We start from the raw sequence: 15,585 nt of genomic DNA, 5'->3' as shown, positions 1-15,585 counted from the left end.
AGCGGCCAGGCCCGGAGCAGCCGGGTCTGGTGCGGCCAGGCCCGGAGGAGCAGCGGCTGCCAGGCTGGGAGCAGCCAGGCCCGGAGCAGCCAGGTTGGGTGCGGCCAGGCCCGGAGCAGCGGCTGCCAGGCTGGGAGCGGCCAGGCCCGGAGCAGCTGGGTTGGGTGCGGCCAGGCCTGGAGCAGCAGCTGCCGGGCTGGGAGCGGCCAGGCCTGGAGCAGCCGGGCCTGAAGCAGCCGGGCCCAGAGCAGCCGGGTCGGGTGCGGCCAGGCCTGGAGCAGCAGCAGCCAAGTCCAGAGCAACTAGGTCAGGAGTGGCAGTGACCAGACCCGGAGCAGCTCGCTCCTCGCCTGCCCCTGCCCCACGCTTTCTCTCAGACATGGCTGGAAACTTTTGTGGGAACTTGAGGGTCTGCTGAATCAAGTCATGAAGGCTTAGATCTGGATGTGTTGAGTTAGTATAGCGCTGGGGTGTTGATCTGTGAGTGCCTTGGGTGGGGCCTGGATGAGGCTGGTTGACCTATTTGGAAATGTCTTTTGTGTGAAGTGTATCATTGGGCATGTGGAGGTATTATTGATATGAGAAAATGCTGAGTAACTGATTTACTATCTGAAAAGGGATTTACTATCGGGGAAAGGGAGGGAGGATGAGACTGAACATAAACTGTGCACCTATGGATGAGGACAATGAGGGATGGAGAGGGGGTGGAGGGTGGGGTGGGAACCTGGTGGAGGGGGGAAGAAATGAGGAACCTTTGTAATAATATGAACAATAAAGATTGACTAAAAAAAAAAAAAGTTAGAATCTAGGAGCTTTCTCTTAGAGATTTAGAATTATGAATATGGTGAGACCACTATAGCATGCAGCTCAAGAAAGGACTGAGGAGATTCTCTTACATAACAGGAAGGATAATATTTAGTACAGTATATATCAAACATCTTTCATATACCAAGTACAATGCTAGGGTCTTTACACAGTTATTTAATACAATAACCCTAGGATGTATGTTATGAACTGTTATCAACAAACTTATAAGCTGAGACACAGAAAAGTTAAGTTTCTTGTGCAAGGTTACAGAGCTAAAGTCATGAAACTTGGGGTATGAGTTTCAGTCTATTTTTTTTAATAATTAGACCATACTACTATCTTACAAGCAAAATGGTCCCAAGAAATCAGAGACCACATAAATAAGGCCATGCTTTACTATATTATCATTTTCATTCAGTTATGACCTTTGGACCACTTTTTAATAGGATAGCTTTCACTGAAGTCAATATAAATCAGTATCACTTATAAGATTTCATTATGCCTTAGCTGGTTTGGGTCAGTGGCTAGAGCATCAGCCTGCAGACTGAAGGGTCCCAGGTTTGATTCTGGTCAGGGGCACATGCCTAGGTTGTGGGCTTGATCCCCAGTAGGGGACCTGTAGGAGGCAGCCAATCAATGATTCTCTCTCATCATTGATGTTTCTATCTCTCTTTCCCTCTCCCTTCCTCTCTGAAATCAATGAAGAAATATGGAAAAAAAAAATTCATTAAATATTTTATCAAGCCACAGTATGTCTCTAATGCCTAACTCATGTCATTTCATGAGGGGAAAAAACCTTTAATCACAAGGCAGAATTTGAGAATGTAGGGAAAAACCCCTCCCTTTATTTTGTGCATCACTTCAAAACTTTTCAGGGCCTGTATTAATTCTCTACACTCAAGAAATCCACTTAAACTTCTTATCACTGTATTTCTTTTCTTTTTTAATCCACTTCAAGGTAAGTACGAACAGTCTGTCTTGCTAAAGGAAGTCCCACTGACTACCTTACCATTGCAATATTCCAGCTCAATCAGCAGGGTGGTATTGTCCATGAAGTGATTGTAGTAGGCGATAATGTTGTCATGCTGCAGCAGTGCCAGAATAACAATCTCATTCAAGGCATCCCGTCGTTCCTTCTCTGACAGTCGGGTCAAATCAACTTCCTTCCACACAACCAATGAATCATCCTGCAACACAGCAACAGAGTTATAGTGTTTCCTCTGGCCCAGTAGCAAATGAATCCACACATGGATCTGTAAACCTAGAAAAACACCTTCCTAGAGGGAAAGCGACTGACTGCTTCTATTTTTTTCCTTTAAACAAAAATCATGAACAGACTTTCAAGGTTCCGCATACAATTAAGCATCATAATTTGCTGCAGAACCTTACTGCTACACTTAATTTGCATCATGTCAATTCCATGTAAAAATAAGGGAAGGAAGTAATCTTAAAGATTCTGTTGAGTGACTGAGTGACATTATGACAGTTAGTTATGGTGAGCATTGTAGTAGGGCTAGAATATTGGAGAAATAGAAAACTGGAGAGTAGTTATCTATGGGTGACCAGTTTCTTGTAAAATGGAAATTAAACTTGCCTCTAATAATATCAATGTAGATTTCTCTAGTGATTTTTGTTTACCCTTTCTGGATTAAGAAGTCATAGCTAAGCACTTTGAGTTCATTTAACTCATGCTGCCCATTTTGCAACTCTAACTCCTGCCACTTTTATGTATTACATGTTTTTCTCTATTCATGAAAACTTACCTGTGGCTCCCAAAATCCTCTCTTATAATATCTCTAATTCCTGACACTCCTCCCCAGCCAACATCTCTGCCCAAACAACCCTCCCCAGACTTTAACATGGCTCTCATAGGCCATTCAACCTTTTTGGGAAGGTCCTAATGAACCTTCTGCTGTACATTCTATTCAATGCAACCATTCCCTTAATTTTCAGAGGTCATACACTGAAATGATTTGTCCATTCTTTTCATAGATACATACAACTTAAATGTTATTTGTTTACTAACTTGTCTTTCCATTGAAATAGAAGCTTCCCGAAGGAAAGAGCTGCTTCTAATTGAATCTTTGTAAATACACAGATCTAAAAAATATTTGGTGATATGGATAATGTTACATAGTTTTTGGAAAGTGTCATCAAATTTAGCTTAAAATGGTAATTAAGTTCAACATGATAATAATGGAAAGGCATGGGGAAAGAGGTATAGAAGTTTGTTTAGCCAAGGATTTAATTCTAATTTAAGTGAGCAAACCATTTAAATATACTTTGTTTCTTTAACTATAAATAGGTACACTAATGCTCATGTCCTCTTTCTCATATTATGAGTACAAATAAGAAAACAGAATACTGCCAGGCTGATATGGTTCAGTGGTTGAGCATTCACCTATAAGCCAGGAAGGTCAAGGTAGGATTCTTGTCAGGGCACAGGTCCCCTTCGGGCTCCATCCCCAGTAGGGGGCGTGCAAGAGGCAGCCGATCAATGATTCTCATTGATGTTTCTATCTCTCTCCCTGAATCAATAAAAACATATCTTAAAAACAACAACAAAAAACTACAATACTAACAGTAACTTAACATCATACATTAATGTGAATTAGGATAAAAAAAAAAAGAACATAAAAATACTCTCTCAACCACCTCTCCCCCGCATCTTTCAGCCTTAAAACTAGGTTAGCTTGGAACACAAACAACTACAGATGTATCACTGATGGATGAATCGGCTTCAGCAACCAGCAAGTTCTCACTAAATGCTTACCTATTCTAAAGCTTCCGTTTTGAGGCTTTATTGATCAAAATCAGTTTATGGTTAGTTTTTGTTAAGTGGAATCACCACTTGGGGGTTTTAGTTAGTACACATTGTGACCCACGGATCTCTTCCAAGAATATGTAGGGGTGCAAATGTGGACGGGACGATTATGTTCACATTAGAATATTAGATTCTCAAAGGAGTCCTTGTCTCCCCCCCCCCCCCCCCCAAGTGAAGACTTTCTGGCTTAGAACATAACAAAAAAGTATTATCCAGGCATAAAGCTGCCGGATACACACTGATGAAGAAACCAACACACCACGACCTCCCCAACGATCTTTAAGAAAACTCTCCAATTGAGGGTTCCCCTCGGAGCTTACAGATAAAGGCAAAGACATCGGGGCTGCCTTTGCCGTGGGAATTTTGTAACTACGCCGATCCTCCCCACCCTGACCTTGGAGCGCAGAGCTCTGCAGCACGAGAGGAAGTGAAGTTCTGACACCTCTCATTCTCGTAACTCTTTAATTTTACCCTTTGTAAAGCATCGTCACTTCATCTTCCAAATAACCTCTCCAGTGTATTCTAAAAGTCGTTGTGACTAACCCCAACTGATAGACGGGGAAACTAAGGCTACCGGAAGGTGCAATGACTTTGCTCCGTCCCCCGGGTTACACAGAAACAACTGGCCAGGAAAGTGCAGCGATGGCAGCGCGGGGAGGACCCCGCGACAGACCCCCGCGAGGCCCGGCGCGGGGCGCGGGGCCGGGCCGCTACCTCGGTGCGGCGGTACAGCGTGGCCTCCCCGAAGGCGCCGCGGCCCAGGACGCGGATGGGGATGTAGTGCAGCTCCTCCTGCTCCGCCGCGCCGCCCGCTCGCGGCCCCGGGCCGGCGCTGGGCCCCGGGCCCGAGTCCCCGCCACCCCCGGACTCGCTCCCAAAGTCCGAGTTGATGGAGTCGCAGTGTCGCTCGTACTCGCCCAGCACCGACATGGCGGCGGCGGCGGCCGCGGGGCCGGCCTGCGTGTCACCGGGGGCGCTGGCCGCGCGGCGCTCCGGTCGCTTCAAAAGGAAGCCCGCGGCTCCGTCCGCCTCGCCGCCCCGCGAGGTTCCATGGGGGCCCCCAGCCTCCTGACCCGGAAGCAGTGGCGGGTGCTTCCGGCCCGGCGGGGTTTCCTCCGCCCTCGCTGGCCTACGGCTCAGGCCGGGGCCAGGGCTTCCCTTCCTCCCGCCAGGGAGGGGACCGCGTGGAGCCCTCGGGCCTCGGCAGGTAGTGACGGGTCTGTAGACTACTCCCCCGACCCCTGGCCAGGTCCCGAGACAGCTTCCAAGTCCGGTGTCCGTCCAGGCTCCTCTGGGCGCCTGGCCTATCTCTGGGCAGTGATTGGGGGAAGCAGGCCCTTCCAAAGGGAGATACTGTAGTAAGCGGACATACTGTCTCCTATCTTAAGAGTCCGTGGGTGCACCTTTCTACCTGGACCACCTTAGAATAGGGTGACCAGATGTCCGATTGACGTGGGACAAATTGTTAAAAATCAGGACCTTTGGTCACCTTACCTTGTTATGGAATGAAAAATTCCCAAGGCCAGCGCAGCAGCTGTGCACCCTAAATTCCACAAGGCCAGCAGGGCAGCCGCTGCACAGCTCCTTAAAACAAGCTCATTAAAAGTGAAATATGGTAGCAATCATACTTAGGTAAAAACTACTGTTTGAATTTTAACCCTACTATTCTGACTTCGACCTTCACTTACTTGATTTTTTTCATCGGCGATGGGCTTAGGGAGGATGAGTTCAAGTTCTGGGCAAGATTACAGGCAGAACTTTCTTTTTCATTAAAGAGCCAGCCCTAGGTACACTTAGTGGTTATCTCGATGCTGGCCTCGAAAACAATGCTTTTCTATCCAATTAAAAAAAAAAAATGCACCTGGCATGGTATTGAGATTGTGGGCGTATCTGGTCTCTGGCCTACAAGGTCAGATAGCTAAGTTTATCTTCATCATTCTTCAAATGGGCTAAAGCAAACTAGAAAGCAACATTTTATCTAGAAAGAACAGCAGAAAATTCCAAACAACGATTTGTTGCAGAATGGGGGTTTTCCTTCTCAGAACCTTTAAAAATAACTACCTGCCTCTAAAGCAATGCAGTCGTTTGGAGTCCGCCTGTGTGTGGTGCTTTTGAGGCTGCCCTGGCCAGATATTTCAATAAATTCTTGCCTGCTTTTTTTTTCTTTTTCTTTTTTTTTTTTTTTTAATAAATCATCAGCCTCCAGTGGTCTTATTTTGAACCCAGGGTTTGACCCACAACAAAAAGCAGGATGTGCTGACCACTATCTGATACAAGAGGGGTAAGGCCAGGTGGTGGGAGGAGGAAGGGAGAACTGACATGTTAAATGTAAAAAATTAATTAGGAATGGCTGATGGCTAAAGGCAGATATCTGCTTCTGTACACGTAGCTTGCTTGCTTGATAAAGATGAGAAGCCTATATAAGCAAAAGGCTTCTAGAGCTTGGGGCTGCAGTCCGGTCCCATCTTTCCTGCATGAGCCGGCTGCAGACCCTGTAAAGGAAATAAACGGGCTTTTCTAAATATTTTTGATCTGTGTCCGAGTGAGGTGTCTCTCCTGGGTGAGGTGTCTCACCTTAGGTCCCTCCCTCATATACAACTCCAAAAAATTGTTAAACCAATTCTCCTGACATGCCATCTTATCTTTTTTTTCTTTTTTCTTTCATATTTAGCATCCTTTTGTCTTTGACCATCTGAACTCATGCAACAACATTCTTGGAGAAGTAGGTGTCACCGGGTTTGGGGGTGGGGGATCTCCCTGGCCTCAGGCTTCTAAGAGAATCGCAATACCTGTGGATAATCGTGTTCCATCAGTTACGTGACCTTGGCAACTTCACACCTCCAAGCTTATTTTTTGATCTGTACAGTTGGTAATATAATCTGCATCAGAGAGATAACAGCTACCATTTATAGAGTGTTATGTTTTCTAAGTTGTTTTTTCTTGTGTCATCATCCCCCTTAATCCTATTATTCCCTTTCTCCAGAAGGAACTGAGATACCGGGAGGTTTAGTAGCCTGCTCAATATTACAGTAAGGGGAGCTGGGAGTCAGACCCAGCAATGTGGCTTCAGGTCTCTTCACAGAGCAGGATGTGTTGGGGCAAAGAGAAAGGTTACCTGGCCGGAGGACAGAGTGCATGTGAGGTAGAAGAAAGAGATAGGCCTCAGGTTTTATAGTTTGGCTTTTCCTGTGGGCAATGGAAAATTAGGAGATTTTAAAGGAAGTATATGATGAGTACGACTCTATGTCCCTAGTTGCTGGGAAAGTCCCAATTCATACCTTTCCCCTTGTCCCAGCATAAAAGAGCCTTCTTCTGCTCAAGTGCCCAGCTCAGACAATAAACAATATGATCACCTTACATAAGATCCAAGTTATATTTTACAAAGAACTCTGATGACAATGAGGAAAACAAAGACTGGAGGCAGGAAGACCAGCTAAGAGGCAATTTATCTTCTAAGAAAAGAAGCAGCACTAAGGTGCTATCAGTGTGGAGTGGAGGTGAAGAGAGGTCCAGGTTGAAGAAATCCATTCAAGGAACATTTAAACTTTGTGATCAGTCAGGAGGGATATGGTTATAGAGGTAAATGTGAGAGTCCAGGAAGCACTTCCAGGTTTTTAAGTAGGTGATAGTGACAGCAAATTAGAAGAAAGTTGGTATAATGGGGTGAGGGCTAACTAATCCTTTCACATTCCTCACCTCTTTACAGTTCGTCAACATTCCTTATAAAGTACCCTACACTCCACATAACATTGGGTCTGACTAGGAGAGTAAAGGAGTCTTCTGTCTCTTTTAACCTAGATCCAATGTTTCTGTTCTATTAGTGTACCAGCCTTTTTAATGATGGTCTGCTCACACTGTGCTTGCACTTAACTAAACCTTTTTCACATCCAGTCAATCTAAAATAATAACAGCTCCATGGTTAGACCGTTGGCCCGTGGACTGAAGGGTCTCAGTTTGATTCTAGTCAAGGGCATGTCCCTCAGTTGCAGGCTCAATCCCTGGCCAGGGTTGGGATGCCTGCCAGAGGCAACCAATTGGTGTGTTTCTCACATGGATGTTTCTCTCTGTCTCTTTCCCTCCCACTCTCTCTAAAAATCAAGGGAGAAAAAAAATATCCTCAGGTGAGGGTTAACAACAATAAAAAAAATACATAAAAGTACCACAGCCCTCCCACCAGATCACATTATTCCTTATTTTCTTCACAATGCTTATCTATAAAATACTGATGTCTTGCTTACTTTATTGGCTATCTTCATTCATTAGAATATAAGCTCCATGAGAGAATTATGTGCTCTTGTCACAGCTGTATACCATCAGTGCCTTGAAAAGTGCTTGATAATATAGGCTTAAAAATTATTTGTTGAGTATCATGTTGCTATTATCTTGTATGCATATAACATTTTTTAACCTAAATGCAAGACTGACTGATAACCCATTACATTTTATTTTGTTGGTTCCATTCCAGAGTTCTATATTGTACATATGTTTTTGAATTTTCAATTTATTCATTCAACAAACACTGAGTACCAACTTTGTGCCAGATGGTGGGTTACAAGAGAGAATAAAATAAACATGGTCCTACTCTCATGGAGCTCACAGTCCATATAACAGACAGATAATGAAGTAATTATAAGGATAACTGTATATAAGTTATAGTGTTATAAGATTTCTAAAGAGGCATTTAATGGGTTAGTGAAGGCTTCCTGTTCAAAATGTAAAGTCAGTAATGGCTAAACAAAGTAGGAAAGTAATTCTGGATAGAGATCATTCCATTTACCTCCTCCTATTAATTAGAAGGCACTTTGAGGATGGGTATTACTTATTTACTGGGTGTACTCCAGAGTTTAATTCAACACACTAAAAAGGATATTCAATAAATGTCTTCTTGAATAAAAAGGATGGAAAAAATAATCACTTAAAACCAGAAATGTGCCAAAACTGGTTTGGCTCAGCGGTAGAGTGTCGTCTGCGGACTGAAAGGTCCCAGGTTTGATTCCGGTCAAGGGCATGTACATTGGTTGCGGGCATATCCTAGTAGGAGGTGTGCAAGAGGCAGCTGGTCGATGTTTCTCTCTCATTGACATTTCTAGCTCTCTATCTCTCTCCCATCCTCTCTGTAAGAAAAATCAATAAAAATATTAAAACAAAAACATAAAACAAACCAACAAACAAAAAAAACAGAAATGTTTTGCTTTCATTTTAGAGACATTGAATGGGGTTCAGCCAAAGCTTAAAGCTTAATTTTTCTGGCATCTCTGCAATGATAATTTCTATAATTTGGTTAGCCTGATATTGTGCATTGTTCTACTTATAATGCATTGATATAAGCTTAACAGACAAATGTTTCATTCCATCTTAAGAGGAAACAGAACAGAAACACTCATGCTCATTTCTTCTTCAAAATGGGTATAAATAACACTAAATTATCTGACCTTTGAATATTCTTAAGTCCAGAAAGACTCAACATTCTAAAGATATAACTGATTTTAAAGTGCCTTTGGTCAAAACCAGGTATTTCCATGTTATATTTTAACAAGTGAACAGGTAAGTTGCTAGATAGCAAAAGTTCTCTCTTATGAATGCAGATACCCAGGGGCCACAGAATTAAAGATTAAAGAAAAGAAAAAAAAGATTGAAGAATCTACCAAAGTACCAAGTAAAATCTATACCTCCATGGTATGATATGACAGCCACTAGCTACATGCAGCTATTGAACACATGAATTAGGGCTAGTCTGAATGGAGTAGTGCTGTAGCTATCAAATGCATACTGGATTTCAAAGATTTTATATGAAAAAATAATATATCATTTATTATTTTAATATTGACTACACATTAAAATGCTGTTTTGAATATATGAAACTAAATATATTAATTTTATGTTTTTAATGGGAAAAGTACTATCATTTAATAAGTATCTACTGTTGAAACTATTAATATTAAATTTAAATTCGTTGATAAGTTCTGCTGTATTATGTTCTCTGAAAGGAGAACTTCAATGAGAAATAAGACATTTAAAAAAATATATATATTTTTTACATCGATCAGCTGCCTCCTGCACATCTCCCACTGGGGATGTGCCCACAACCAAGGTACATGCCCTTGACCGGAATCGAACCCAGGACCTTTTGGTCTGCAGGCTGACACTCTATCCACTGAGCCAAACTGGTTTTGGCAGAAACAAGACATTTCTGATGTTAAATTATTTTTACTCAGGTATTGGGAACCATTACTTTGTATAAATTCACTGGCAAATTACCCATTTTTCTGAGTACTGGAAGTGGAGGGTCAGCCAGTGAGTGTGCAAAGCACTTCAGGTTGCTCTTGGAAAGAAGCTTTATGAAAAAGTAGAAGCCTGATGCACGAAATTCTTGCAAGGGACTCAGCCCTTGCAGCCCCAGCTTTGTCTGGAAGGTCATCCCAAAGGTCATTCTGCTGTTCGGCCTTCTGGTCTAATTAGCATACTATACTTTTATTATTAGACTAGTGGCCCTGGGCACGATGCACATTAAAAGAGAATTAGAGGAAATATTTTAACATTGCTATTTGCCTTTTCTCTATAATAGAAATGTCAGAGATGAAAGAAAATTAGTAAAATGTGTATGAAAATCTCCCTCCCATCAGAGTCTGGAACCAGAGTCAAGTCCCCACCAGCCCTTGTGTGGCTCAAAATCGCAGGAGACCCAGACCCAGCTGCCCCCAACTCTGTCAAGCCCTATGGGGCAGGGGGCACAGCCTCAGATCTCCAGGCCTGGTGCCAGGTGCGGGGCACAGCCTCAGGTCCCCCATTAAATCCCACCTGTCAGGGGGTGCAACATCAGGTCCCCTTTTAACCCCCACAGGGTGGGGGACACAACCTCAGGTCCCCGGGCCCAGTGCAGAGGTGGGGGGGGGGCACAGCCTCAGGTCTCCTGGGGCCAGAGGGAGGGATAACTATTTGCATAATAGCTCTTTATTATATAGGATGTTCAACTGCAAATAAAATGGCCTTGATGGAGTGAGGTTTTGCATAGATGTGATGAGCCAAAAAAAGCAACTTCTGAGGGGTTCTAAATTGGGAGAGGTATTTTAAGAAAGGAGGGCAAGGGCGAAGGTTCTCTCTAGCAGGGATGGGAACATCTGGCCCATGGGCTATATAAGGCCTGTGAAATCACTTATTTTGGCCCTCCCAAGGCATTAGGGGTGAGTTAATTAAATATTTGATCAAATATATCGGGCTAGTTTTTACATTGATAATTTCGTATGGCCCTCAAATGATGTTATATTCAAATGGGCCCAGTCAGTGTAAGCTCAGTGGTTATGTGTCAACCTATGAACCAGGAGGTCAGTTTGATTTCTGGTCAGGGCACATGCTGGTTTGCAGGAGGCAGCTGATCAATGACTCTTTCTCATCATTGATGTTTCTCTTTTTTCCTTTTCCTTCCTCTCTAAAATCAAGAAAAATATATTTTTAAAAATCCAAATGGCCCTTGGCAGAATAAAGGTTCCACACTCCTGCTCTAAAGGAATAATTCCAGTAGCAGTTTCTAAAAGAGAGAAACTACGGAAGAATGCCTGGCTTTCAGAACCCTATTTGGTCTTTCTGAAGGTGTATAATTATTTTCAGATACATTTACAATTTATATATAAAATATAATAAACTTTTGCTAGCTCACATAAACTTTATCTATCTGGAGTAAATTATGGATAATTATCTTTTTTTCTTTATTACATATAATTTGCCATATGTTAAAACTAAGGAATGTGGAGGAATTACTGCCAATCAAAACAAAGAGGTACTCAAGAGTAACAACATAAAAATACACCTACAATGGTTTCTGCTAGCCTTTATTTGAGAAAATTTTCACAAAAATCCCCATCCAACACAAGTGAATCTGTATAAATCCCACATGCTTCTTTCCATTAAACAAACAGAAAAATGGCTTATGACAATGGTATAACAAAGCTGACTTAAACGAATCACTCTCATCTATATTTTATATACCCTGCTGAAAAATAGGCTCAAGAACAGAGGAAACCAGATAACATTTTAAAATCATTTTAAAATCTAATTTGCTCTTGCACTAGCCTTTTGTGGAAGGCAAATAAATTTACTTTTTTGATAACATCAAGGTGTAATACCAATAAACTTTACACCAAAAACACAAATGTTCTCGTTGATAGTTTTGGCATGAATAAAAGAAAGACATGAAAGAATTCTAGTTTCATAAATCACTTTTGGGAACAAAAACATCAGCAAAATAAAATATTTGCCTATTCTATTTTCTTCTTTGACATTTTGACAGAGCTGAGTACTATTACCAACTAAGTAGCTTTCATTGCTTGTAAAAAGAGGAAAGGCACCAGTCAGAAATATGAAAGCGAATCTTATTAGACCAATGGTACAAAACTTCACCTTTAAACGTCTAAGGAAATTTTAACCCACAAATTTGGTCATTCTCCTCACTTGGATGTATATTCTGTCATTTAGTAATGTAATATCACAGATAGATTTCCACTACATTTGCTGCCTTTATGACAAGGATTTCGCTGCGAGGTCCTCTAAAGTAGTTCTTATCAATTCTTAACAGCAGATGGCGATGTTGCACAAATTAATGAACCACTTTTATGCCACACCAGAGAAATGCATACATGGAGTCAAAAGGGGGAAAGGCTTTTGGGTTCGCAATACCTGGAACATTAACAGCACTGCCTGAGATTTTAACAACATAACTCACTCCCGCTTCCACTTTTGGACTTTATCCAGGTCATTACAGCAGTGTTCTGTTAATTCCAACATGCTGTTGCTTAACTGCAGGCTGCACGGCCCTAAGTCCTATAGTTCTCGCCATTGTGATTAGACAAGCCCTGTAACAAGTTAGCAGGGTTTTAGAAAGATAGTACAGAAAGGATGAATTCCTAGCTCCTTTCCTGGGAGAAGTGGAAAAAGTTTCAAGTGATAGTATTTTTAACTGTTTACAAACATGGTCATTTGTATCCACATTCTCTATTTATACCAGTATTGGCCTTTAGGTACCTCATACTCATAGTGATTCTTGGATTTGCTTTCACAACATGTATTCTCAAGTATTTACTGTATTCATGATGATCCTTCCAGTGTTTTTTTAAATATATGTCTCGGGACATATAAGGGTCAGGAATTAACTCAGTGGCTGGCAATATAAGACTTGGTAAATTTTCTAATTTTTTTCTTTGGTACCTGTTATGTTAAAAACTCAAGCAACCACATATCTGACAAAGAGGCCGTATGTAGGATATATAAGAATGCTCAAAATTCATTAGTATAAAGAATAATCTAATTAGAAAATGGGCAAAGAACATGAACAGATATTTCACTGAGGAAGCTATATATGGCAAATAAGCTCATAAAAAGATGTTCAACATCATTAGCCATTAGAAAAATGAAAGTAAAAATCAAAATGAGGTCTCATTATAGACAACTATCAGAATGACTAAAATAAAATTAACAGCAAATACTGGTGAGGATGTGAATTGGTCATACATTGGTGGGAACATAAATAAAATGGCACTCACTCTAGAAAAAGAGTAGAGCGGTTTCTTAAAAAAAATTAAATATGCTTACCATACAACCCAGCAATTGCCCTCTTGAGAGCATTTATCCAAGAGAAATGAAAATTTATGTACACATAAAAACCTGTACACGAACGTTCACAGAAGATTAGTAATGGCCCAAAACTGAAAATGACCCAATGTCCTTCAATGGGTAAATGGATAGACAAACTGTGGTACATCAATACCATGAAATATAAGCAATAAAAAGGAACCAACTATTTTCAAGAGCATTATGCTGCGTGAAAAAATGTAATCTCGCCCTAGCCGGTATTGCTCAATGTTTAGAATGTCAGTCCTTGCACCAAAGGGTCAAGGGTTTGATTCCTGGTCAAGGGCACGAGCTGGGTTGCAGGTTTGATCACTGGCCCCAATTGGGGCACATGTGGGAGGCAACCAATAGATGTGTCTCTCTCACATTGATGTTTCTCTCTCTCTCCATCCCTTCCGCGCTAATAATTAATGGAAAAAATATCCTCAGGTGAGGATTAAAAAAAAAAAAAGTTAATTTTGAAAGGTTACGTACTATATAATTCCATTTATATCAGCGGTTGCCAACTGGTAGTCCAAAAGGTTGGTGACCACTGATTTATATAACATTCTTGAAATGACAAAATTAGAGAGATGGAGAACGGATTAGTGGTTGCCTGAGGTTGGGGCTTGGGAGTAAGGAAGGGAGGTGGCTGTAGCTATAAAAGGGTAGCAAGGAATCCCTGTGGGGGAACTGTTCTGCATTTTGTGGTGGTGATCACATGAATTTACATATGTAATAAAACGGCATAGTACTAAATACACATAAATACACAAAAAGAAAATTCAAGCAGTTGAGCACAAATGTTTTAATTCTCTAAAATGAAAAATTTTTTTAAAGAGTTATCTATAGTTCAAAACTCATTTCTATGAGGTGTCACATCCATTACCCTTTTACAAGACATAAAATTAAGAAAGGACACCTCCAGGAGCTACCGAAACATTTCAGCTAATGGTTAAGATAAACTTAAGGGTGTTTTCACACAGAAATCCAAAGAGGACAATGAGAATGAAACAAGTTTCACATGGTCATTCAAATCTTGGTAAAGGAATTAGAGTGGAAGCCCAAGCTGGTGAGCAAATGGGAGAAGGAAAGAAAGCATGGTTCAAACAGATCACATGAGGAAACCCAGTACAAATGCTGGCTTTGGCATTATCTAGGTAACCCCTATTTTTTGTCCCAGGTGACTCTATTAAGTCCTATTGTTGCAAAACCAGTCCAAATCCTGTCAAGTTAAAAAGAAGTCCCTCAATGACTTGTTGGGTGTAGGTGGTAACCCATGTCCTCCCACACCAAGAGACATCAGTTCTGGCAAGTAAGTTCCAACGTGCCTTTGTGGTGCTGTTGATAGGAAGCCTTAGGCCAGGCGCGTCCCAGTGATGTTCTGCTGGCTGAGATACAAGGTGGGAGGAGAGTAGGCCTGATTACTCAATCAACTTCTTGGCCTTGAAGAAGCGGCGAAGGTAGAAGACCTGCCAAGTGGCTAGTCCAATGAGACAGAACATTGAAAAGATGCTGAAGTATAGGACCCGAGTGTTTGTTGACTCTAAAAAACAAAAACAAAAACATTGTAAATGAAATAATGAAATAAAGTGCAACAGGCTAAACGATGGCCAGGGAGGAAAGGCAATAAATTAACTTCACTCTGTCCTAACAGTAGGATTTCAGTTAGCTTTTTCTTAAAATTTTCATTATTCTATATATTATATATAAATGTTAAAAATTGCGAAGATTAGCCCTAACCGGTTTTGCTCCGTGGATAGAGCATCGACCTGTGGACTCAAGGGTCCCAGGTTCAACCCCAGACAAGGGCATGTACCTTGGTTGCGGGCACATCCCCAACAGGGAGTGTGCAAGAGGCAGCTGATTGATGTTTCTCTCTCATCAGTGTTTCTAACTCTCTATCCCTCTCCCTTCCTCTCTGTAAAAAAATCAGTAAAATATATTTAAGGAAAAAAATTGCAAAGATTAGTCCTATCAATTTGATACACAGTAAGCTAACTGAGAATATGGTCAACTACATATCATGGAAGCAATTTCTATTTCCTTGAAAATCAAACAAGGCTCATTTACCTGTAGCAGCAACACTGAAGTTAATTATCTTTCCACACACCACCCCGCCCCCCACCCATGGCAAAACTGAGAAAAGGGTACACAGAATTTAAAGTTTGGTGATCTGGCCGAAACCGGTTTGGCTCAGTGATACGAGCGTCGGTCTGCGGACTGAAAGGTCCCAGGTTCGATTCCGGCCAAGGGCATGTACCTGGGTTGCGAGCACATCCCCAGTAGGGGGTGTGCAAGAGGCAGCTGGTCGATGTTTCTCTCTCATGGACGTTTCTAGCTCTCTATCTCTC

General features: G+C 41.7%; 2 protein-coding genes across 7 annotated transcripts in view; both read right to left on the bottom strand.

The window, feature by feature from the left end:
• The window catches only part of NEK9 (NIMA related kinase 9), a 41,096-nt gene extending 36,376 nt beyond the window's left edge, over positions 1 to 4,720 (bottom strand). For 2 of the 4 annotated variants that reach the window (XR_004986810.2, XM_036431092.2), the window contains exons 1-2: positions 4,346 to 4,720; positions 1,817 to 1,994 (exon numbers count right to left, since the gene is read on the bottom strand). Coding sequence is in view for 3 of the 4 variants with exons in the window: in XM_036431092.2 (XP_036286985.1) it covers positions 1,817 to 1,994; positions 4,346 to 4,561 (394 nt within the window). In the remaining variant the exon portion in view is untranslated. The remainder of the gene's footprint in view (positions 1 to 1,816; positions 1,995 to 4,345) is intronic. The other 2 variants (XM_036431072.2, XM_036431081.2) reach the window with 1 other exon arrangement.
• A 9,304-nt stretch (positions 4,721 to 14,024) lies between these two features.
• The window catches only part of TMED10 (transmembrane p24 trafficking protein 10), a 28,326-nt gene continuing 26,765 nt past the window's right edge, over positions 14,025 to 15,585 (bottom strand). For all 3 annotated transcript variants that reach the window (XM_036430969.2, XM_045578536.1, XM_045578537.1), the window contains one exon: positions 14,025 to 14,777. In XM_036430969.2, the coding sequence (XP_036286862.1) occupies positions 14,656 to 14,777 (122 nt within the window). In that variant the 3' untranslated portion in view covers positions 14,025 to 14,655. The remainder of the gene's footprint in view (positions 14,778 to 15,585) is intronic.

This window comes from Pipistrellus kuhlii, unplaced genomic scaffold, assembly GCF_014108245.1.
Source record: "Pipistrellus kuhlii isolate mPipKuh1 unplaced genomic scaffold, mPipKuh1.p scaffold_m20_p_1, whole genome shotgun sequence".
NCBI classification, from domain to species: domain Eukaryota; kingdom Metazoa; phylum Chordata; class Mammalia; order Chiroptera; family Vespertilionidae; genus Pipistrellus; species Pipistrellus kuhlii.
This window is presented reverse-complemented; position numbering and strand designations above follow the sequence as displayed.